This window comes from Heteronotia binoei, chromosome 5 (genome assembly GCF_032191835.1).
Source record: "Heteronotia binoei isolate CCM8104 ecotype False Entrance Well chromosome 5, APGP_CSIRO_Hbin_v1, whole genome shotgun sequence".
NCBI classification, from domain to species: Eukaryota; Metazoa; Chordata; class Lepidosauria; order Squamata; family Gekkonidae; genus Heteronotia; species Heteronotia binoei.
Genome location: NC_083227.1, coordinates 83,609,258 through 83,634,490, shown reverse-complemented (window position 1 = coordinate 83,634,490; position 25,233 = coordinate 83,609,258). Strand labels below are relative to the sequence as shown.

General features: G+C 46.5%; 1 protein-coding gene across 1 annotated transcript; it reads left to right on the top strand.

Annotated features, from left to right (window-relative positions):
- On the top strand, nt 1-21,473 carry HMCES (5-hydroxymethylcytosine binding, ES cell specific). Its single transcript, XM_060239707.1, has 7 exons — nt 1-124; nt 1,300-1,496; nt 7,772-7,915; nt 8,940-9,059; nt 9,786-9,949; nt 10,480-10,672; nt 20,265-21,473. The coding sequence occupies exons 2-7, from the start codon at nt 1,314-1,316 to the stop codon at nt 20,466-20,468; spliced, it is 1,008 nt and encodes a 335-aa protein (XP_060095690.1). The 5' UTR covers nt 1-124; nt 1,300-1,313; the 3' UTR covers nt 20,469-21,473.
- Nucleotides 21,474-25,233: the final 3,760 nt, after the last annotated feature.

The window sequence follows — 25,233 nt, the reverse complement described above, 5'->3', positions numbered from 1 at the left end:
GATTGTGAGGCGGCGCTTGGTAGGGAGGCGGGGAGGAACCACCCAACCGAATTGACGTCACCGGACCAAAACGAAGCTAAGGAGAAAGAACAGCTCGAACCCTGGAAGGCGGGAAGCCCATGAGGTAAGGGAGCTGCTGTTTCTCCACCCAGCTCTGAGGAAGGTTTCATCTCTCCCCTCCCCCACCCCGCTCTTTTGTATTGCATACCCGCGGGTGTAAAGAGCGGTGGAGACGAAGCGAAAGGGCCGGGTGGGATTGCAGGAATGACTTTTAGCGTGCTAGTTAGTAAACATGGATTGCCGGCTTTGAGGAAACTTCGTTTCCCCTTGCAGTAGAAGATCCTTCCTGTCATTCGTCCTTCCTTTCCTTCCTTCAGCAAAGGTCGGAGGCCCCCGGTTTCCCCCTTTATCCTCAGATGCTTGACTTCTGAGCCAAGGGTCTACTGATCGCAGTACTGCACTTCTGGTGGACCTGGGGGTGGGGTGGTAGTTCAACGGTATCACGAGCTTTTGCAATAACTTCCTGCTGATTTGGGTCAGTGCCGTGGCCCAAGAAGTTCTGTTCCATAAATTATTTTTAGCTATAAAGGAGGACATTTTCCATGATGAAAATGTATTAAAGCGGGTTCCCTCCCTCCCGTTAAGAACGTCTCTGTGAACATTTGCTCTCATTCCGTTTTGCCCCAGGTCGTTTAATAAATGGAAGCTGAACGGTTAGATTCGGCCGTCTGCACCTTAGAGACCAGCAAGATTTTCAGAATATAAGCTTTCGAGCTCTTCTAGCAGCTGCATTACCACATATATTCTGAAAACAAATTATGATCTCTTTTTTGTGCCTATTATGTTTATCCATAAAGCAGCAACAAACCCAAATTGCACCCTCAAGGTGAATTTGGATCCAAGGGAAGTAACTCATGCAGCAAACTGTAGAACAGAACAGTGAAAGTGCATTAAAGTCTGAAGCCTGAAAAATTCACATGGAATGTTCAGTAGAAAGTAGCAGAACTTCAGTGTGCGATAAGGCTGCAGGCTCTGATTTGGGAAATACCTGGAGAGCTTAGGAGTGGGCTTATGAGGGGAAGAGAGACCTCAGCCATTGAGTCCACCCTACAAAGCAGCCATTTTCTTCAGGGGGACTGCTCTCTGTAGACTGGAGATCAATTGTAAAAGCAAGACATCTCAACCTCCCCTCCACACACCGAACCGGGGGGGGGGGGGGTTGATGGTTTTGGAATTATACAATTGGGCACTAATTCTAGAACTGGGGCACCACTGATTAAGTGAATCTGATTTCATTAGGTCACTACTGGAAAATGTGTGGCCGCACAGCAGTTTGTCTTGGAGCAGATGGCATCCGTCGGGCCTGCGCATACCAGGATAAGCAGGGGAGGACAAGATACCCTGATTGGAAAAATGCTGACAAATATAGTCCATCCTACAATAAGTGTCCACAGTCTAACAATCCTGTGCTTCTCTCCCAACAACACTTTGAGAAGGTGAATCCCTGAATTGTGCTTTGTCGGTATTTTAAAAATTGTGCATACATTTTTGTTTGCCTTTTATAGATCTATATTTTTAGCTATGGCTGTATGATCAAAATTTTACAAATTAGAGGAATTCTGGTGATCTGTGGACTTCTGTGGCGTTCTAGCATTCTTAAAAGGGGACATTTGTTTTTGTCTTGCATATGACAAAGACTGTACTTAGGAATGGAAATGTGCGTACTTCCATGAAGGTGTTTTGGTGCCCAAGCAGTTGCTTACTCTGAGATTCAGTAGAGGACTTGATGCCAAGACTTCTAAACCAGCGGTGCCCAACCATTGTGGTACCAGGGACCGGTTTTGCGGAAGACAATTTTTCCAGAGACCAAAGGGGGGGGGGGGGGTGATGGTTTTGGGATGATACAATTGGGCGCTTTATTTCTATTAGTTTGGCATAAGAACATAAGAGAAGCCATGTTAGATCAGGCCAATGGCCCATCCAGTCCAACATTCTGTGTCACACAGCGGCCAAATATATATATATATACACACACACACACACTGTGGCTAATAGCCACTGATGGACCTCTGCTCCATATTTTTATCTAAACCCTTCTTGAAGGTGGCTATGCTTGTGGACGCCACCACCTCCTGTGGCAGTGAATTTCACATGTTAATCACCCTTTGGGTGAAGAAGTACTTCCTTTTATCCGTTTTAACCTGTCTGCTCAGCAATTTCATCGAATGCCCACGAGTTCTTGTATTGTGAGAAAGGGAGAAAAGTACTTCTTTCTCTACTTTCTCCATCCCATGCATTATCTTGTAAACTTCTATCATGTCACCCCTCAGTCGACGTTTCTCCAAGCTAAAGAGCCCTAAGCGTTTCAACCTTTCTTCATAGGGAAGGTGTTCCAGCCCTTTAATCATTTTAGTTTCCCTTTTCTGAACTTTCTCCAATGCTATAATATCCTTTTTGAGGTGCGGCGACCAGAACTGCACACAGTACTCCAAATGAGACCGCACCATCGATTTATACAGAGGCATTATGATACTGGCTGATTTGTTTTCAATTCCCTTCCTAATAATTCCCAGCATGGCGTTGGCCTTTTTTATTGCAAACGCACACTGTCTTGACATTTTCAGTGAATTATCTACCATGACCCCAAGATCTCTCTCTTGGTCTGTCTCTGCCAGTTCACACCCCATCAACTTGTATTTGTAGCTGGGATTCTTGGCCCCAATGTGCATTACTTTGCACTTGGCCACATTGAACCGCATCTGCCACGTTGACGCCCACTCACCCAGCCTCAACAGATCCCTTTGGAGTTCCTCACAATCCTCTCTGGTTCTCACCACCCTGAACAATTTAGTGTCATCCGCAAATTTGGCCACTTCACTGCTCACTCCCAACTCTAAATCATTTATGAACAAGTTAAAGAGGATGGGACCCAGTACCGAGCCCTGCGGCACCCCACTGCTTACCGTCCTCCACTGCGAAGACTGCCCATTTATACTCACTCTCTGCTTCCTATTACTCAACCAGTTTTTGATCCACAAGAGGACCTGTCCTTTTACTCCATGACTCTCAAGCTTTCTAAGGAGCCTTTGATGAGGAACTTTATCAAAAGCTTTCTGGAAGTCAAGGTAAACAACATCTATCGGGTCTCCTTTGTCCACATGTTTGTTCACCCCCTCAAAGAAATGTAACAGGTTAGTGAGGCAAGATCTTCCCTTGCAGAACCCATGCTGAGTCTTCCTCAATAACCCGTGTTCATCAATGTGCCTACTCATTCTGTCCTTGATAATGGTTTCTACCAACTTTCCCGGTATTGAAGTCAGACTGACTGGCCTGTAATTTCCCGGATCTCCTCTGGAACCCTTTGTAAAGATGGGGGTGGCATTTGCTACCTTCCAGTCCTCAGGAACTGAGGCAGATTTCAATGAAAGATTACAGATTTTTGTTAGAAGATCCACAAGTTCAACTTTGAGTTCTTTCAGAACTCTCGGATGTATGCCATCCGGACCCGGTGACTTATTAGTTTTTAATTTGTCTATTAGTTGTAGGACCTCCTCTTTTGTCACCTCAATCTGACTCAGGTCTTTCAACACCCCTTCCAATATTAGTGGTTCTGGGGCGGGCAAACACTTCTCATCTTCCACGGTGAAGACGGAGGCAAAAAATGCATTCAGCTTCTCAGCCATTTCCCCATCCTCCTTCAGTAATCCTTTTACCCCATGGTCATCCAAGGGCCCCACTGCTTCCCTGGCTGGTTTCCTACTTCTAATATATTTGAAGAAATTTTTATTGTTGGTCTTTATGTTTTTTGCAATATGCTCCTCATAGTCCCTTTTTGCCTGCCTGATCACAGTCTTGCATTTGATTTGCCACTGCCTGTGTTCCCTTTTATTAATCTCACTTGGACTGGTTTTCCACCGCTTAAAGGAGTCCTTCTTACCTTTTACAGCTTCCATTACTTTGTTTGTTAAGTGGTTAAGTGGTGGTTAAGTGTGCAGATTCTTATCTGGGAGAACTGGGTTTCCTACTCCTCCACTTGCAGCTGCTGGAATGGCCTTGGGTCAGCCATAGCTCTCACAGAGTTGTCCTTGAAAGGGCAGCTTCTGTGAGAGCTCTCTCAGCCCCATCTACCTCACAGGGTGTCTGTTGTGGGAGAGGAAGGTAAAGGAGATTGTGAGCCACTGTGAGACTCTGAAATTTGGAGTGGAGGGTGGGATATAAATCCAATGTTATCTTATTATTACTACATTGTCATATATAATGAAATAATTATACAATTCATGGCCCAGTTACTAACAGGCCATGGACTGGAACAGGTCCATGGACCAGGAGTTGGGGACCCCTGTTCTAAACCATCTTTTGTTCTTGTAGTAAAGTACAGGTTTGTTATACAAATATGAAAATTGTCTAAAGATGTAGAATACATATAAAGTGATTTTAATAGCAGCATGGATCTGTACAACCAGTTGTGCAAATGATCCTTTTCTATTGTCATCTCTTCCTCAGAAGCAATTGGTTAGTATGAGCAACAGCAGCAGTAAAGAGGTCAGAATAGAGCTGTTTTGCAGGCCCCACTGCATCTCTGGATGCTGAAACTAGAATTATGTGGTGTAGCGCACAAGTAATTTTGTTTATTCTGCATATTCCCAAGAACTGAGTTTCCTATATGTTTCCGAAGCATGAGTGGAAAAAGTTCTGGTGAAAATTTGCCTGTAGTCTGAAAACATTGATCTCTCCTCTTGGTTGCTATAATATGATTTTTTTAAATGCATGTGCAATAATATTTTAATATTAATAAACTCATGGACTTGTATTGGCAGTCCATTGTGTTTTTTCAGCAAGCAAGGAGGGTGACTGTTTGACCTTTGGAAAATATGCTTGTGCTGTGTCATGATGTCACTTTTAGAAGCAAGGAAGTTGTTACATTTTTAAATAATTGCATTGCAAATCAGTGCACATGTACAAATATAAAAACACTCATACAATTATGTTTTCAAGCATAACATTTTGCAAACTGCTTCCTCTTTCTCTTTCCTGCCTAGGCACTCTAGATAGGGTTCACACAAATGCTATAATGGCTATTTAATTGATTTTTTTCCCTCTGTGTGAATTTAATATATACTGCTGAATAGTCATTCTGTTTTTCCGCTCTCCTGGGCTGCGTACCAGTTATCCCCAAGCCAAGCACAATGGTAAATTAATCTGTCTGCCCATCATTTCTTGCCCTCTGCTGCACCTGCCGCTCCTGGACCCCAAACTAGCAGCTGCTGTGCTGTGCTTCGTTAGCTAGGCAAGAGCAACAGAGCATGCTCTTTCCCTCCTGACAGAAGAAGCAAGTTTGCATTCAGTAATAGTGTGTGGAGGGCAAAGAGGAAGGGGTGAGCAACCTTTTTCTGCAGTCTAGTACCTAAGCTATGAAGCCATCCTTCATTAATTTTGTTTTGGTTCATTTTACCATGCAGCAAAAGTACATTGGTTTGTTGTTAAGTCAGAAACTAAGAGCTTGTGTCATATTTCCAGATGTTTTGAACTTTCTGTATGTTTGTAAAAGTTGAGGCCAGCAAAGTTTTTTCCTGATATTTGTGTTTGGTTTCGTTAAAAACCATAAATAAAGCATTCTAAAGCCACTCACTCAAGCTAATACTAAAAGTGAACTTAACTAGAAACTGCTAAAAAGCAGAAGTGAAACCCGTTAGTCTGTTTCAATTGTTTCAGCTGAGAAAAATGCAAGCAATAATGTAAGGTAGACTTTGAAGTGGTTATACAAATTTTTTTTAAAAAAAATTGTGTGTGTGCGTGCGTGGCTAGAAGTTATAGTGACTTCTGGTGACCCCTACTGAGGCATGGAGGATGTGGCTTGATCAGTTTGGTGTAGTAGTTACCTAAGAAGAAGAAGAAGAAGATGATGATATTGGATTTATATCCCACCCTCCACTCCAAAGAGTCTCAGAGCGGCTCACAATCTCCTTTACCTTCCTCCCCCACAACAAACACCCTGTGAGGTGGGTGGGGCTGGAGAGGGCTCTCACAGCAGCTGCCCTTTCAAGGACAACCTCTTCCAGAGCTATGGCTGACCCAAGGCCATGCTAGCAGGTGCAAGTGGAGGAGTGGGGAATCAAACCCGGTTCTCCCAGATAAGAGTCCAAACACTTAACCACTACACCAAACTGGCTCTAAGTGTGCGGACTCTTATCTGGGAGAACCGGGTTTGATTCCCCACTCCTCCATTTGCACCTGCTAGCATGGCCTTGGGTAAGCCATAGCTCTGGGTTGTCCTTCAAGGTTGTCCTTGAAAGGGCAGCTGCTGTGAGAGCCCTCTCCAGCCCCACCCACCTCACAGGGTGTCTGTTGTGGGGGAGAAAGGTAAAAGAGATTGTGAGCTGCTCTGAGACTCTTTGGAGTGGAGGGCGGGATATAAACCCAATATCATCATCTTCTTCTTGATACAACCTGCCTCTGCCTCCCGATCCTAATATTCCAAGGAGTTTTCCATCCAAGTACTTGCCAGGATCAGCTGTGCTTAGCTTCTGGATCTGATGGGATCAAGATTGCCGAGGTTACCCATGTCAAGGCTGTACAGCAATTTTAGAATTCTCCAGTTCTGTGCTCTGACCTGGATATCCCAGACAAGTCAGATCTGGGAAGCTAAGCAGTACTCGAATGGGAAACCTCCAAGGAATACCAGGAGCGAGAAGCTTCCAGGCATGCACGCACACAAATTAAAAAAAAACTTTTTAAAAAATCCTCCAGTACCAGAATTAGAAAGGTGTTGGCCTGCATGCAGCCTTTTATAACAAAACTAATTCTGTACAGTCTGCAGCTGCAGACTTGTGAGTAGCCTAGAGTAGAAAATGTTGCTAAAAAAAACTAAATTACTCGTTACCATGTCAGTCTTTATATGAAAGCTTATACTGCCAATAAAACTTTTTTGATCTTTAGGGTGTCACTGAATTCAAATTCCATTTTGCTGTTTTAGACCAACATGCCTACCCACGTGAACCAGACTTTATATTGTCATCTTCAGTTTTTCTGTTTCATATGTGATCTTATCCCGCAGCTTGCTATCAGATGTTAAGTTTACAAGCATTGTAGCTTTGGTTTTTACTGCAGTTCTTGCTGTCATTCTCATTCCAGCCTAGAACTAGAGTGACCTGTTGGTGAACGGTTACTAGCAGAGAGATCATAAAATACAGAGAAAACTTGCAGTATCATCCTAAGTGGAGTTCATAGCCTTCTAAGTCAATTGAAATCAATGGAGTCAAGAAAGGTGTAACTCAGTTTAGGATGACACCGTTTGTCTCTTGTAAACATAAAAACAGAATATTTTTTTGGGGGGGGGGTTGTTGTTAGTAATTAGTAACTGAATGGACTAAGTTGCTGTAGCTTTCACTATGTGACAAAGGACAAAGTGAGAAGTAGAAGGTCCTTTTGCCCCAAGCAAACTAGCGACCATGTGCGTATTTTTCTAGGAGAGTGGGGGAGCTACATGCACAAACCTGTGCTGTACATGCAGTTCCCCTCCCGAATTCAATATGTGGTACTCTGCACACACAATGCTACTTAAAAGGTAAAATCTCACTGATTGGGATGGTGAGTGGGATGGAGCAATCAGCTTCTCTTCCCTACTAAGCAGCTGATTTCTGAAAAGGGCTTTGTGTGCACAGTACTGGCAGCTCTTTACATAGTGTGTTCTACAGGAGTTTCCAACTAAATTGTAATCTTCTTTCTCTATGAAGGCTTCTCAATTTTTCTCTCTGTTTTTATGTTATGAAAGGATTCTAGTTCTTCTGAGCGTGTCCTTGTAGCCATGCGTTGGGGACTTATTCCAGCCTGGTTCAAGGAAGATGACCCATCTAAAATGCAGTATAACACTTCAAATTGTCGCAGTGACACCATGATGGAGAAACTCTCGTACAAGGTTAGTTTTGTGTAGCCTTCCTCATGAAATAAGACTTATATTTATCTCCTTCTGGCAATACTGTTAATTCCTTTTGAGCAAGACATGAGCACTGAATATTTTTCCCTAGCAGAATTGCCCACAGTTGCCCTGGCTCATCAGGTGTAAATATTTCTGAAATACATGCTGTGATCCCAATGTCTTGATCTTCCTGAAAGACAAGACTGCAAAAGGTGATAGCCTTCACATGCTGTGCTTGACAGAGCATCCCTAAGCTAATTTGCTTGATTTTTGCACAGGTTAAGTTAGTGAAACAAAAATAAGACTCGTTGCATGGAACGTTTTTGGAAATATGATAATACAAATGAACATTCACTGAAAGGTTTATTCCAAGAGGAAGCACATTGGACATTTAACCATTCTTGCCTCTCCACGTCTGGAGTGCACAGCTTCCTTGGTCTCTAGACCCAGATGGAAGATTCACTTCACATATGTTTGGTGAGGGTGGAGCAGTTTAGCCAATGTTGAGTGTGTGCGATTGGGCCTTTCCTGTATCTCTTATCTTGGTCTTCACTTTTGTCACCATTTCCTCCATCTATCCTTTTATGCTCATGATTTTGCTGTTCCTCCTTACTTATATTTTTCTGCTGCTCCCTCCTTCCATAAAGCCATAATAATTTTGCCTTGTTTATTATAATCAGCAATAAAGCACAGAAACATGGAGATGTGAAATCACTCCTTTATCTGGGATTGTGATGACTGTATTGTATTGTATTATCTTAGCTTTGGAAACAAATGTTTGGAAATCCCTGTAATGCTATGAATGGCACAGACACAATAACTGTGTAGTATTTAAAATTTTGCTTTACTTCGGATAATTTTAGTTCACAGCTCCAATGTGAACTCTCATTGCTCTGAGAATCACTTTCTGTAATCTATATACAATGCTTTTAAATCCTACTACCTCAAATGTTTATTACATCTGACCCTGCCACATGCATAGATTGATATTTTCTCCTCCTCTGCTCCCTCCCTCCCTCCAAAGGGGCCTCTGCTCAAAGGCAAGCGCTGTGTGGTGCTGGCTGATGGCTACTATGAATGGCAGCAGCGCAATGGACAGAAGCAACCCTATTTCATTTACTTCCCCCAGATTGTGCAAGAAAAGGTACAGCCATTGTTCATTAATATTTAAAGCTAAGTTGCTCAGCTATTGCCTTTCTTTCATTATACCCTTTTCCTCTTAAACTGCAGTTTCCTTTAGGAAGTTGATGCTGTATAATATTGGTTTGCTTATATAGCAGATGTTGAAAGGACTGGAGCTTGTACATATGTTGAGATCTGTTTGGGTATATATACAAGATACTGAATGTGGCGCTATCAAAAATAACATACAGAAGTGCCCATTAATTCAAAGAGAGGACCAACAGTCATTTTCTCATAGTCCATCTTCAGTATCTCATGTGTGGCAGCAGCTACTCCTTTTGTGAGGGAAAGACATGAAAATCAGTTTGTTAACAACATGCTTGTAAGAGAGTGGGGATGGGATTAAGAATCACAGGTATGGGGACAGGGTTGGGGGGTGGGGTTGCAACTGCCTCCACTTGTTCCCCATCACAGTCTTCATCACCTACTGTTGGTGAAATGTGAACCAGAAGTGTGGTTGGGCCTGGGACATGATCCTACTTGCAGAAAACTAGCTGCATCAGTGGTTCAGATGAGGGGCTGTGAAGAGGACTCCCTACCTCTGAGTTCTTAAATTTTCCCATAAAAAAGCACCATCCTATGTAGTCACCATTGAAGGCAATGGAAGTTTAGTGTGTCCCAAGTGACAGAGGTATGCATCTGTGTTTTATATATATTATGTTTTTAATAATGTAGTCCCTTTTCCCAGATCAGGGAACCAGATATAGAAGATGAAGATCCAGATGGTCAAAGGTTACTCACCATGGCTGGTGTTTTTGATTGTTGGGAACCTCCTAATGGAGGGGAAGCATTGTACAGCTACACCATCATCACAGTAGAAGCTTCTAAGAGTGTAAACTCCATCCATCACAGGCAAGGGAGAACAACTGGACAGTGGTTTGTTGTAACATGAAACTATGTTATGTAACTCAAACATCTCATTACTGTATATACTAATATGGCTGTTATTTTTTCCTGAATAAATAGCTTCAAAGGAAGGTCAGATCACTGAGATAAAAAACATGTGGGTTTTTTTCCTTATTTCAAATAGTCACCCGTGGAGAACAATTAAACATAAGCAGCCCGTTTCAGGTGCTAGATCTTAACCTTACCATAAATTACTTTCTTTGTGCTAACTCTGGAAGCAGTCCTTCAGATTACTCCGAGCCCATTGGAACCAAGTTTCCTTGGTGAATGTGTATTGCAGGTTCATGCAAATAGCAATTGCTTACTGTTCCTTCTGTCATCTCCAACAAAAAATCATCTCCAGGTTTTTGTTTCCATTTTTGGCAGTCTGGCTATTACTGTGGCTTAAGATTGTTCCTGTTTTTCAGTCATAACACATGCTGAATTAGTTTGGGAATTTCGGTCCACTAAAGAGAGCTGCTTTTTTGCTTATTTAGGATGCCAGCTATTCTGGATGGGGATGAGGCTATTGGAAAATGGTTGGACTTTGCAGAAATACCCACACAGGAAGCACTTAAATTTATTCAACCCATAGAGAATCTTGCCTTCCACCCAGTCTCGACTGTAGTGAACAACTCTCGAAACAATACACCAGAATGCATTGCACCCATTCAGCTGGACCTCAAGAAGGTAAGATCTGCTGGTCATATTATCCTGATTGTTGGAAGAGGAGGAGGAGGAAAGTGCTGATTGATGGCAATCCCAGAGAATTTTCAAGGCAAAAGACATTCAGAGGTGGTTTGCCATTGCCTGCCTTTGCATCACAGCTCTGAACTTCCTTCATGGTGTCTCATCCCTGCGTAGCTTCCAAGATCTGACAAGATTAGACTAGCCTGGTCTATCTAGGCCAGGGCCTTTCCTAACATATTACTCTTAATATTTTTCTCTAATATTTCAACAGATTACTTCATGTTGTAATCACTCAGCTAAGCCCTTTGAAGCACTTTCTGTTGTTTGCTTTAACAGACAAAGGGGGGCAGCAAGTTCAGCATGTGTTTTGCATCTCTTTTCAACGTGGCTAGGCTGGTTGCCTAGTATCCGAAAAGATTGTGCCACATTTATCAGCCTTTGTAAAAGCTATCCTGGATGATCTGAAAAGTCCTTGGTACAGTTGGAAAGGATTGTAGCATCCCTTTTCTTAATATTTTAAGACGGCAACAAAGCCATTTTTATTTTCACTTTTTTTATATTTATATTTTCCAGAAAAAATTTTGTCCGCAGTGACTTACAATACAATGGCACACAATGTTCATATTGACCCATTGTGCTACAAATTATCAATCAGCAGCAGAATAAACGCAAATAAGAACAGAATGGCTAACTAAGCAGAGTCCAACCAAGAGCTGAAGAAAATATAATGGCCATTAGCTAGTACCTAACATCAAAGGCTCCAGGTAGACCTCTCTGCAGCATGCAGTCCAGAAATGCAAAATGATCTCTGGGTGTGTTCATACTATGCTAAATGTTTTGCAACTGGATGTTTACTGTGTAAGAATAGCAGTTGCAGAACACATTATTTAGTGTAGTGTGAACACACACCCTGTGCATAATTTATGCTGGGGAAGAATGCTAAGCTTTACTTTAACAAAGTTTGAAATGCTCCCAGAAGCCACGGGGCTTTGTTACTGGAAATGCTTGAGTCACCTCTTTTAGATGGGGGAATTAGCAAAGGGAGACTAGGTAGAGCTAATTAGAAGCATGGATCTTTTCACCTATGATACAAAGGTCCAGTCCTAGAAAAACTCCAGATTGAAATCATTTTATAATGTTTTACTAGAAATTATGTGAAAAGATACAGTCATATACACAAGCAATACAACACAGACAATCAAAAGCTATGAAAAATAGAGGTGATCGATAGGGATTTTTAGGATTATCAAGGCAATATTACCTGTCCTGATGTGCAAACGTTCATGAATCCATGAAGCAGAAGACGTGAATGTGGAAAGTGGCCCAAACAGAGTTTGGGGGTGCAAGTCTGTGGTAGGATAAGACAAGACACACTGAACTGGCAGACACATGGCCTTATATTACCAAATTTTTGTGTCTCCAGGCAATGGTATCGGGTGATCCATGACACAGAGATCAGTGACTTATGACACTAGTACATGTGACCTCTGATGTCACAGAAGAGGCGGAATGGAGAGGCTCCCAGGGGTTTGACAAGATTAGTGAATCATGGTGGGTCAGGACTGAGTTTTAATGGTTTAATCAATTGAGCTGTGATATCCTGAGGAGGAGTAAATGTAGAAGACAAAGGATCTATCCAGGTGTCAACCGTTACCATAGCTGTAAACAAAAGAAGAGCTGAGTTGCAGTAAGGAGGCAAGGAGATGGCCACGTAATCAGTTGGCCAAGGATTAGAACAGAAACAATACTTACCTGTTGAAGCCATAACATTCTCCGGTGGTCTGGTCAGTGGGTCGGTCCGACTACTGGGTATAGGCTCCTCCTCCTCATCACAGGGTCGGGTCTTCCAATTGATCCGGTGGGGGGGAGTGGCCTATACCTCCCAGAACTCTCCAGTTTTTTTTCCCGGCCCTGCATGAAGCAGGACGGTTTCTTCCGAGCGCTGTTGGGAAAGCGCAGAAGATCTGGACGAGCAGGAAGAGCGAAGGCCGGGAGCGTAGGGGTTGGTCTCCAACAAACCCGGCTGAGGGGCAATCTGCCAGAGGGCTACTCGCGAGTAGACCCGATCGTTCGAGTCGGCAGAGCCCTCTAGAGCTCCGTTTCCTCGCTGACGCGACAGGAACAGAGCAGGAGGAAAGCGGCACGAAGCCGCATGAGCCCGAAAGCTGCAGCACGTGACGTGAGCAGCGAAATGGCGGCAGAGGGGCAAGCTGCTGGAGGGCTACTCATGAGTAGACCCGATCATTGACGGCAGAGCCCTCTAGAGCTCCGTTTCCTCGCTGACGCGACAGAAACAGAGCAGGAGGAAAGCGGCACAAAGCCGTGTGCGCCCGAAAACTGCAGCGCGGTAAGTCACCCGGCAGTGGGAGAGGGCCTGGCATGGTCGGGAAGACCGACTAAAGCCCTGGGAAGAGGCATGATCCAGACAGAACGGCCTGGAACCCAAACTGCTTTGCAGTGCGATGCACGGCAGCGGGGAAAATCCTTTCACGGGGGCCGTTAGAGAGTCCGTGGGAAAGGTGGAAGACGCCCTAAGATCCGACAGGGGGCGCAGGGAAGGCATGCTGCCTTCTTTTTGGCTCTTCGCGCCCTTTTTATTTCCTTATTGCCTCTGCTTTCACTTTTGTTTCCAGTGAAGCGGGGAAGCAACGAAACGGCGGCTAGTTTAAAGAGCAATTCCCCCAGTGAGTTCGACCTGCCTCTTCTGTCAGGAACTCTGGCCTCTCAGCAAGAGGCTCAGAACCCCGATCTTTCAGGGGAGGATGCCAAGGCACATTTGCTGCAATGGCTTAAGCAAGAAATGTTAAAGGGGGACAGGACCTCCGTCAGCGCCTGGGCTCCCCTGCTTCCTCCACGATGCAAAAGAAACAGGAGGGAAGGGAAAGAGGCAGAGATACTAGCCCTAGTGACTCTCTGGAGTGGCATCCTAAGGGCAGGTCTCATTTAGACTTTGATTCGCCTCTCCCAAGTTTGGCTGAGGAGTCGGAGTGCTCTGATCAACAGTCAGTCAGGGAGGAAGGGGAGCTTTCAGAAGAAGAGGGACAACCTGCTACGGTGCAATCTTGGCTCTTCCCCCTCGAATATTATTTAGAATTGCTCCCTAAGGTTTTAAGGACCCTTAATTTTGTGGCAGCTCCTAAAGAAAAGGAGGAACTGGATCCTGACCTTCCCACAGGCTCAGGAGAAATGATGCCGTTACTGAGTAGCTCTCAAACAGGGGTTCCTTTGCCAGCTGCCTTTTTGCTATGATTAAGGCAGAGTGGGAACGGCCGGCTAAACCCAAGGCCACCCAGCAAGTTTTTTCTAAGCTCTATTCCCTAATTCCGCAGGCCATTAAGAGGCTAAAGTTACCAACGGTAGATGACCCTGTAACTAGTCTCGTCTCTAATTCAGTCCTGCCCATGGACGCAGATGGTTTGCCCAAGGATCCATGTGATAGAAGAACAGAACAGACTTTGCGCAAGGAATTTGAGGCGGCAGCCTGGACCATTAAAGCGATCAGGACATCCTCATTGTTTGCCAGAGCAATGTGTACTTGGGCTAATAATTGGCAGCCCTGACCTCAATGGCTAAAGGTAGCCTGATATCACTAAATCTTGGAGGATAGTGCAGCTCCTAAGGAGTTTAAGGACAAAAAACTTTGTCCTTTGTGGCTGATGATTCCTTAGACACTATGCAGCAAGTGGCTAGAGCAATGGCCTGTGGCGTGGCGGCTAGACGCAACATTTGGCTTCAAAACTGGGAGGTAGATACTACAGCCCGGGCCAGGGTGGCAGCCGTACCCTTTAAAGGAGCTTGTTGTTTGGAGAGAGCCTAGATAGGTATCTCATTGAGAACAGGGATAAGAAGAAGGTCCTACCCTCTAAGGGTAAAGAGGCAAAGTAGAGGAAATCCTTCCTTCCTGTCGAGGCTCCAAAAAGCCTGCTAGACCAGGTTCCTTTCATTCCTTTAGAGGAAAGTGGCAACAGAAGGGGCTTGACTCTAAACCTTACTATTCTGGAAAGTCAGACCAGAATTCTAAACCCCTCTCAAAAAAGGGATTCCAATGCCCATGCTGGTCACCAGGTGACAGGAAGAATAGGGGGTCGTCCCTCCTTGGTCGCAGACACATGGAATCATTCTATTCAAGACCGGTGGGTGTTGGACCGAGGCTCATTTACATGTTCCCATTTGGGAATCACACAGGAAATCTTTACGTTTCTCCTACGGGGGGATACATTTTCTGTATCAGGTCCTGCCTTTCGACCTGAAGTCTTCTCCCCAGGTGTTTACAAAGCTCTTGGTAGCCCTGGTGGTGGAGCTGAGATTGCAGGGTGTGGCCCTGATTCCCTTCCTGGATGACATTCTGGTGAGGGCGGGGTTATACCAACAATGTTTGGAGGACATTCAACAGACCATGTCCATGTTACGTCGTCACGGCTTTGTAGTAAACATGGAAAAGAGCATTCTTCCTCCCTCACAGAGGCTAGTGCGCTTGGGGGTGGAGATAGATACGACCATGGACAGAGTTTTCTTGACTTTAGAGAGACGGGAGAAATTCTGCTCCCTGTTACAAGGACTTCTGCAACAGCGCAGGGTATCAGTTATGTCTCTAGCGCAGTTGCCAGGGTTGATGGCCTCATGTCAGGTCCTGCTGTTTTGGGCCAGGCTTCACACTCGACCCCTTCAGTTGTTCCTTTGTCCTTCCAAGACTTTATAGGGAACAAAATTCACAAACTGGTGTCATTGCCGCCTGGGATGACAACCCAGTTACACTGGTGGCTGGATCTGATCCGCTTTCTTCCGGGCCATCCACTCCGCGAGCCCCAGAGATTTTGTGTGACCACAGATGCCAGTCTATGGGGCTGGGGGGCTCACTCTCAGGATCAAATGATTCAGGGACAATAGAAGCCCCATGAGATGAAGCGCAGTAGCAACTTCTTGGAGCTCAGAGCGATTCGGCTAGGGTTGTTAGGTTTACAGGCAGTCCTGATAGGTCGCCATGTCCTAGTTAAAACGGACAACTCAATAGCCAAGGCGTATGTGAATCGGCAGGAGGAACCCGAGTGAAATCTCTTCACGCAGAGGCAAAGGTTCTCTTTGAGTGGGCGGAAGCCAGTCTCCTGTCGATCACGGCGGTTCATGTTCCCCAAAAAGGCAACCTGTTCGCGGATTGGCCCAGCAGACGTTTTCTGGACTAGACGGAGTGGATGCTGTACAGATATTCCTTCAGTCTGATATTAGACAGTTAGGGTCCAGTGTCGGTGGACTTGTTTGCCATGGCAGAGAATCGTCAGGTGGACAGGTTCTTCGCAAAACAGAGATGTGAAGCAGAAGGGACCGATGCGCTCAGTGGCGAGTGGCCGACAGGGCTACTGTATGCCTTTCCACCCATTCCACTATTGCCCAGGGTGATCCGGAGGGTGGTGGAGTTAAGGGCAGAGATGGTGCTAGTGGCTCCTTTCTGGCCGAGACGGGCGTGATTCCAGGAACTTCTGAGGTTGTCGGTTCAACCCCCTTGGCAACTGCCGAGGAAGGGCGACCTTTTGACTCAGGGCAACGTGTCACATCCAGTGGCGTAGCTAGGGCTTTGGGGGCCTGGGGCCCAAGATTTATGTGGGCCCCCCTATGTGTGTGCACGCCTCCAGAAACAGGATATGATGTCACTTCCGGTGATGTCACTTCCGCAAGATGGCCACCACTTGCGAGGGATCCCTGCTGGAAACAGGAAGTGATGTAACTTCCCCAAAATGGCCACCACTTGTGGGGGGGGGAACAGGAAGTGGTGTCACTTTGGGGGCGGCACCCCCCCCCCCCCAAGATGGCATACAGTGTCTCATTCACACATATTGTGTGGCTCTCAAAGCCCCCACTGACCTATTGGCTGGCTTGGAGAAGGCATTTGTCTCTTTAAATCACATCTCCAAGCCAAGCCAGCAGGCAGCTTGGACTTGGAAGAATTCATCCAAAGTGAAAGTTGCTTTCTTTCCACTTCTCCCTACCTCTCTCCATCGATTTGCCTTCCTTCCTTCCTTCCTTCCTTCCTTCCTTCCTTCCTTCCTTCCTTCCTTCCTTCCTTCCTTCCTTCCTTCCTTCCTTCCTTCCTTCCTTCCTTCCTTCCTTCCTTCCTTCCTTCCTTCCTTCCTTCCTTCCTTCCTTCCTTCCTTCCTTCCTTCCTTCCTTCCTTCCTTCCCATTGCTGAAGAGCTACAGAGCATGACATGTGAGAGCCTTGGTCAATGTCTTAAACTCCTTCAAGAACTAATTCTGGTGGTAACAGCCTTCTGTAGTCAGTTAATGCAGGCATTCTGCAACAAGCTTTTAAGAGCCAGTGTAGTGTAGGGATTAGAGTTTCAGACTAGGTTTAGGAAGGAAAAGGAAAGGTTCCCTGTGCAAGCACCAGTCGTTTCCGACTCTGGGGTGACGTTGCTTTCACAACGTTTTCACGGCAGACTTTTTTTACGGGGTGGTTTGCCATTGCAAAGGTTTAGGAAGACTCTGATTCAAATCCTTCCTCTGCCATCAAGGTCACTATGTAACCTTGGGCCAAATATACTCGCTCAGTCTAGCCTCCTTCAGAGGGTTGCTGAGAGGCTGCATTCCAAAGAAGACCAATGCAATCTGTCCTGAGCTCCTTGGAGGAAAACAAGGTAACACAGTAGGTAGATCGTGTGATGGCCTTGGCTTCTTTTTCTGTCAGCATCTCATTTAGAGCCTTTCCATCCTTAAACTATCAAGGGTGTTCCAAGTTGGAGGGAATTCCAAACGGGAGGAGCCACTACTAAGACAACCCTGTCTCTAGTTGGCCACCCACTTCACCTCTGCAGGTGAGGATAGAGCAGGGTTTGGGCAGAGGATCTTAATTAGCAGACTGGACAGTGCAAGATAAACCTTGACCACATAGAAAATCAGAAAGGGAAGCTCTGTGGCAGCATTCAAACCCTGCTCCTTTCTCATGCATATTGCCCTTAGGATAGGCTCTCAAAACTTTGACTTTCCAGCCTAATTGTTTAAAGGGAGGGGACATGATTCATTTAGACATTTAGGGTGTCTTAGAGCTGTAGAAAAGCTGCCTGTTCTTTATTATTATTTTCAACCTTTGTTTGTATCTTGCCTTTCTCCCCAGTGGGGACCTGAAGGGGCTTATATTATTCTCCTCCCCTCCAATTTATCCTCACACCCGCTTGCGTGAGAGAGAGGGGGAAAAAAAGGGGGAGGGGGGGAAGGGAACGAGGAGCCCCGACGTGCGCCCGCGCGCCCCTCCCCACCACACCCCCTTCCAAGTTCCTGCGCCGTGTGCACCCCCTCGCTGTCGCCGTCCAGTCCCTCCCCCCGCCGCGGGAGATGTCCGAGAAGGAGGCTGGTGCACACGCGCGCCTTCTGAGGCGAGGGAGGAGAAAAAGCGACGCGCCTTTCAGCCGCTTGCGTGAGAGAGAGGGGGGGAGGGGGGAAGGGAAGGGAACGAGGAGCCCCGACGTGCGCGCGTGCCCCTCCCCGCCACACCCCCTTCCTCCGCCGTGCGTGCACGCTCCCCCTCGCTGTCGGGCGCCTCCATTCTTTTTCTCCCCTCCTCGCAGCGCAGCAACACCAACACGGCCATTGTTTGGGGGCCCCCCTTGCCAATGCGGGGACCCCCAGACCTGGGGCGACCCGCCCTTCCCGCCCCCCCTCCCTACGCCACTGGTCACATCCTCAACCGCATCTGTTAAAGTTGGCAGTTTGGAGGTTGAGCGGTTGCAGCTCGAAAGTCTAGGGCATGCCTAGAGGGTGGTGGACACTATGTTGGCATCACGTAACTTCTCCACTAACAGAGTGTATAACACCACTTGGAAGGTTTTCTCTTCGTGGGCGGCCCAACGGGGGTGGGACCCGCTGAAGGTGAACGTTCAAGGGGTTCTTTGTTTCCTACAGGAGGGGGCGGACAAAGGACTTTCCACCAGTACATTACGGCGACAGGTGGCGGCCTTTTCTGCTATCCAAGGGGCGCGGGGGCGTAAGGCCTTATCAATGCATCCGCATATTAGTCGTTTTCTGAGGGGCACTGCACTTCTCAAACCACCACAAGTGCACAGGTTCCCTTCATGGAAGCTAAACGTAGTACTGATGCCTTGTGTAGGCACCCCTTCGAGCCTATGGCATCATGTGGGATTAAAGAACTCACTTTAGAAGTGCTTTCCTAGTGGGTATCACCACGGCACGTAGGGTGTCAGAGTTGAGTGCCCTTTCGGTGGACAAGGAACTCTGTGTCTTTCATAATGATAAGGTTGTGTTGAGACCAGACCCATCTTTCATTCCTAAAGTTAATTCTGTTTTTCATAGGTCTCAGGAGTTGGTACTTCTGAATTTCTGTCCCAATCCTAAGTCTCCCAAGGAGAGGGAGTTGCACTGTCTTGACGTTAAGAGGGCGCTTAGTTTTTATATTGAGCGCACGAAAGACTGGAGGAGGTCTGACTCTTTGTTTGTTTCCTTTAGTAAAAGGTCTCATGGACTTCAGGTTTCCACTTCCTCTCTTAGCAGATGGTTGCGGGAATGTATTGTTCTAGCTTTTAAGGCCCAAGGTTGAACCCCTCCAGATGGGATCACGGCTCACTCTTTGAGGGGTGCTGCGACATCAGCGGTGTATGGGTCATTTCCGTCCTTGGAAGCTGTGTGTAAGGCAGCAACTTGGAGGTCGGTACATACCTTTACCAAGCATTATAGGGTAGATAAGTGGGCATCGGCGGAGGCGTCCTTTGGGAGGCGTGTGCTGCAGCATGCACTCTAAACAGGGAAGCCGGTCCCGCCCAGGGATGTACAGCTTTGTTACGTCCCAGTAGTCGGACCGACCCACTGACCAGACCACCGGAGAACGGAAGATTTGTATCACTTACCGTGAAGCTTCCTTCTCGGTGGACTGGCAGTGGGTCGGTCCGGCCCGCCCTTTGAAGGTTGATCGGCTTCCTGGGTTTTGGAGATGGATTCTGGAGCTGGTTCCTTCTCTTGGGATAAGTCTCGATACTGTGGTTTGCAGTACTCTGTTTCAATCATCCATTTGGTATGATGCATTGAAGCATAATAAATGGTTCTCCTCGTTTACTCGCTAGTAGAGTGTGTTTAATGGGGAGGTTTTGGAAGTCATTTTTCCTAGGGGGATGCGGCTTGGATACAACTGGAGAGTTCTGGGAGGTATAGGCCACTCCCCCCCCACCGGATCAATTGGAAGACCCAACCCTGTGATGAGGAGGAGGAGCCTATACCCAGTAGTCGGACCGACCCACTGCCAGTCCACCGAGAAGGAAGCTTCACGGTAAGTGATACAAATCTTCCGATCTCATCATTCATTTGGGAGGGGGAGAGTAGTCAGACCGGGGAAAACTTAAGTTACAATCAGAGCCAGGCCCCAGCATGTTCCTCTGCTATTTTGCAAAATAGTGTTTCCTTGGCCTGATTTCTGTCAAGAATCCATTTTGTTTCCTTAGCTTGGGGTCCCATTACTCCAGTGGGGTACCCCTATAGAGGCAGGCAGCGCCTCCTGGCCACAGCTTATACAGGTTCACTGAATTTGTCTTCCGATTCCTTTGAATCTTCTGATTTCACTAGTTACCGTATTTCTCCATTTGTTTTGTGTTTTCCAGGAGACCAAAATCAGTGCAAGCAGCAAAATGATGATGAACTGGTTAACAAGCAGACCTAAGAAAGAGGAAGGTGATGGCTTACCAGGGTGGTCCAGCCAGTTCATCCAAGCAGCAGCATCCAGGAAAACCAGTATAAATGTAATGAACCAGGGGATGGGAAAGGAAGAGGGGGAACCTTCTGCAAAGCAGTACAAAAATCAGTAATTTGTGGACCCTTGGACTTCATGCCAAGATAACAGGCTCACCCAACAAATGAGTTCTGACACTTGTGCTTGCTGCCCAGAATATTTAAATATGGTTGTTTCTACTAATTTGAAGTGTGGCGTGGGTGTTCCTGATGGTTTACTGATGCCTAGCTGTTGAGACTTAACATGTAATACTTTGTCTCCAGTGGAAGTTGGGATGTGGATTTTACTTGGAATAGTGCGCTTGAGTTGGAGATTCTGTTGCAAAATGATAAGTAACTGTTATCTAGGCGTGTTCTTAAATGAGTTCAAGTGTTACAATCTCTGAGAAGCTATTTTGCATTCTGTAATGTTTTCTTATTTTTTCTAAGGATCAACTATATTGGTGGGGAAACCACCCCATTAAGGTGTAATTACAGCAGCTGTTGTATTATCACATTTTGACATTTTCAATTTAAGATCAGTGGTAAAAATCTTCACGTCAACATGATGGAAAGAAAGCTTTGTCCTACTTTATGTCCACAGAGCATTCTCAATATTAACCTCATAGGAAGAAATACCTAATATTCCTCTGTGGTTTTAGTTTTAGCATAGCATTTTCTGAAGGAGCAAAGGGCAAAGTTAATGACATCAGAAATCTGCTATATAGTTGCCTTGTCAAAGGAGACACTTAAGCAGAATGAAAAACATTTACAATTTTAAATTCTGCAATAAAGACAGTTACTGTATTTTGCAGAATGGGAGCTTTCTCTGGTTTGGGGAAAATGTTTTCCTTCTGAGGTTAGTGTTGTTCAAGAATGACAATGTAAATTTGGGCTTTGTTCTAAGTATTTTTAATAAGATTATGTAACATTTATCAAAGATGACAGTTTGAGCAAAGAATTTGGTCAAACATGGAACTTCTGGAGAGCCCTAGTTACTTGACTTTTCAACAATGGTTACAAGAAATATAGTCTTTAGCTGCCCTGTTACGCAATATCATTATCACACAGTTCTAGTTGTTTATTAAAACAAAAGCCTAAAAGGATTCTGATTGTTATCTATATGCCTTGCAAAGTAGGAGGATGAGCAATCTTATGTAAAATTCTGAGACCTTTGGTTCTGTTCACTTTGTACTTATTTCCAGATTTAATGATAGAAGCACTGTAGCATAACAGGATGTATCAATTCATGCCTGAAGGTATCATTGCTCTTTAAAACATTTTGGAAAAATCCTGTCTAAAACCACTGAATAAATGCCCATTAGGGGAGGGTGGGATATAAATCTAATAAAATGAATGAATGAAATATGGACAACATTCTACAGTGAAAGCAGTATGCATAGTATAGTCTGCAGTGCTGAGGTCTGGCCTTGCCTGTATTGTTTCCCTGGAGAAGTACAGTATTATTCTTTCCATTTGCCATAGACTTGGTATGCTAGAACTCAAATGGACACATGGAGCTGATATATACAAGCAGATGTTAGGCTCAGCACTGTCTATGTAGACTGGCAGTGGCTCTCCAGGGTCTTAGGTTAGAGGTTTTTCACATTTCCTACCACCTGGTCCTGGGGCCTTCTGCAAGCAAAGCAGATGCTGTACCACTAAGTCACCACCCCTCAAGGCAGTTAAAAAGGAGGAAGTATTTTACCTGTTTGCCTCCTGTTCTTTTGGAGGCTCTGTGTGCATGCATTTGTGTGGAAGAGTTGAATCCTTCTGAGGGAAGAATTTATGTCCTGCTGTAGCATATACTCTGGTCAATGGTGCAGAATTCTTATTTCAAGGGCAGTGATAGTGGAGAAAGGTGTGTGTGTGGCTGTTCCCTACCAAAACTCCTGAAGTCTTTTCCACACTTTGGGGATGGGGTGGGAGGTGGCTTTTTCCTACCATGTTGTGGCGGAACCGGCCCGATTCTGCCTTCAGACCCGGTCCCGTCAGCTCCCTATTGAGTCGCCAACTCCTGGAGGGAGCTATTCCTCCTCCTGCCCCTTGGGCTCGCTGCCACCACCTGCTCAGTCCCGGGGTTCAGATTGAGAGGAACAGGACTCCCAATCCCCCTCTCCAGCTGTGAGGCTAGGCCTCCAGGTCCTCTGCCACCCTGCACTTGGGTTTCACAGAGACCTCAGCGCTTCTTTGGGGCACCCCTGGAGGATTGGCACCTTATCCAACTGCATGCCTTCCCCCTTCCCCGGGGCCCCCTTCTTAACACAGCGTGGTCTAAAGCGGTCTGGGGATCTAGGTGGTACAGAGATGAACTGCCAGCATTTAAAACAGAAAAAAAACATTTATTTAAAAGAGAAAAATATAGGAAAAGAAAAACACAAAACAAAAACAGTTGCATTTAAAAAGTTAGCACCGCACAGCACCGCACAGCAAACAGCATAACAAAATAAAGGTGGTTTTTAAACGCATCGTATTGTCCCTGGTCTATACTTGATCTGCCTAAGAAAATGACTTACTTTGTCTGCCTGCCTGGGGGCCCCCAGGCAGGAGCCTCCATTGCTCACCACATGCTTGCTCGAGCGCTGGCTCAAATCTCCCCTCTCTTCCTGCCTAACACATGGCAAGAACAACAGCCCTTCCTGCCTCTCTAGGTGACTTTCCCCCTAGCGTTGTTGGTTTGGCTCTGGAAGGGAGGGGGGGAGTGAGGGGAAGGCTACAAAGCCGGCTGAATGGATTTACTGATCCCTGCCTTTTTGGATGAAGCACCAACACTCTCAGATGGCGTTTCTCCACACGTCCCCCTCCTTAAATTCTGAGCCGGAGGGGTTGCCTCCTACAGAGGTGACCCCGTAGCAGAATCCAAACAAACAAGGAGAAACCCATTAACCAAAATATTACACAAACATTACACAAACATTCAGGTATTTCTCCAATAATACACAAAGTCCAGCACCCTAGGTGCTCATGTCCTTTCTGGACAAAACGTTGCATGCTGCATTCAGAAGGAATGTCCAGTCTTTAAGATGTACTCCTCCGTCTCCCAGGACCACCTCTGGAGTTTGGTGCTCTACCTCCGTTGCTGCTGTGGCTGGGGTGAGTGGCCCATCAAAGGAGCAAATTCCTGGCCCCACATCTGAAGTTGGAAACTGCCCAGTTCCCACACAGTTGCCTCTTTATCCCTCATTGGTGGAATGTTCCCTCTGTCCACTCTGTCCTCCCAGAAAACTACCTCTGGTGCTCCAAACAATTGCTGTCCCAGCTTCTTTTTGTCTCCTTCCTTCCTACCTATGTGCACCACCATGGACCTCGCAGAGAATGGCTGTGGTATATTCACCTGCACCACTTTAACTGCCTTTCCTGTCTTCTCCATAGCCACCACATAAGTAGCATCGCCTAGGTCATCCACAATCACATGGGGTCCCTCCCATTCCACTTTCCATTCACCAGTATGAAGTGGCAGGACATCCATCACCCTAGCCCCTGTCTCAGCTTCTGAGAACTCCACTTTCTGGTCCCTTGCCACCTCACACAGTGTTTCCAGCCTAGGGTCACTTTGAACCTCAGACAGGAACATTTCTGGCTGCCCCAGACTTCCTATCATCTGTTCCTTCAAGCCACCCCTAGTCCCACTGTTTCCAGAACACTCAGCCAAAGTTTGATCTGGGTTCTCCGCCCCCTCAGTTGGTTTTTCAGTGTCAGCCAACTGAGCTCCTTCCTGCCTGGAACGCTCCACAGCATCCTGCTGCCCTTGTGGAAATTGGCACCCCTCTTCCCATTGGGCACACCCTCCTGCAGGGTTTGAGACAGGCTGGTCCTCCCCCTCCCTGGTTGGTGGTGAGGTGGCTTCCCTAACGTTGCCTTCCTCCCCCCACCTTCCCCTGAGGGTTTGGCTTGGGTTCTCAGTCCCCTCGGTCGGTTTTTCAGCACTACCCAACTGACCCCCTTCCTGCCTGGAAGGTCCCACAGCTTCCCAGGATTCCTGTCTGCCCTGCTTCAAGACGACCTGTTTTGAGAGCGTCTCGGACGATCCCACTTCCTGATCCACAGCTACTTGGTGAACCGGTTCCAACCTAAGGCCGCTCCGGACCCCCTTCTGGAACCGCTCCCGTTCCCCCAAGCCTTCAGCTATGTGCTCCTCTGAGCCCACATTAGCCTTGCTGCTCTCAGAACCTCCTGTGAAATCTCCACTCTCCACCTTGGTCTCTTCAGCATGCACATCCTTTATGCTAGACAGGTTCCCTTCCTCGCTAGGAACATCCACAGCCTCTTGCTGCACTTGGGGAAAGCTACACCCCTCTTCCCCTTGGGAACACCCTACTCCAGGGCTTGAGACAGGCTGGCCCTCCCCCTCCTTGGTGACTGCCCTCTCTTCGTCCTCAGTAACCTGGGCTGTTTCCCCCTCCCTGGTTGGTGGTGAGGTGGCTTCCTTAAAGTTGCCCTCCTCCTCCCACCTTCCCCTGGGGGTTTGGCTGCGGGGTACAGCCTTGATAGGGTACTGGCCAACCACCAAATCCCGGCCCAATAACACTGGAACTGTTTGTTCCTTCATTACCCCACATTCAGAATAGGATTTACCTTCTTGTGGAGCCAAACCCCTGAACTGCTTTCGGGAGTGGTCTGGCCCCAGTTTAAACCTTTTAAATACAGTGGCTTTATAGGCCGCAAAAGTTATCCCCCCATCTTCCATAGGCATGCTGTGATAGATGGCTGAAAGCTCTCCAGTCAGGTTGCTACAGAGGTAAGACATATAGTCCTCCTCTGCAATCCCCCACTGTTTGGCTGCCCTCTCAAAGTTGGAGAGGTATATGGAGGGGTCTTCTCCCTCTTGGTACACTGCAAAGTCCTTAGGGGTGACTTGGATCT

Coding starts and splice junctions, on each gene's coding strand:
- HMCES (XM_060239707.1), top strand. CDS start 1,314: ATGTGTGGCCGCACAGCAGTTTGTCTTGGAGCAGATGGCATCCGTCGG. Junction 9,950..10,479: donor GTAAACTCCATCCATCACAG/GCAAGGGAGAAC, acceptor TTGCTTATTTAG/GATGCCAGCTATTCTGGATG. Junction 10,673..20,264: donor TTCAGCTGGACCTCAAGAAG/GTAAGATCTGCT, acceptor TGTGTTTTCCAG/GAGACCAAAATCAGTGCAAG.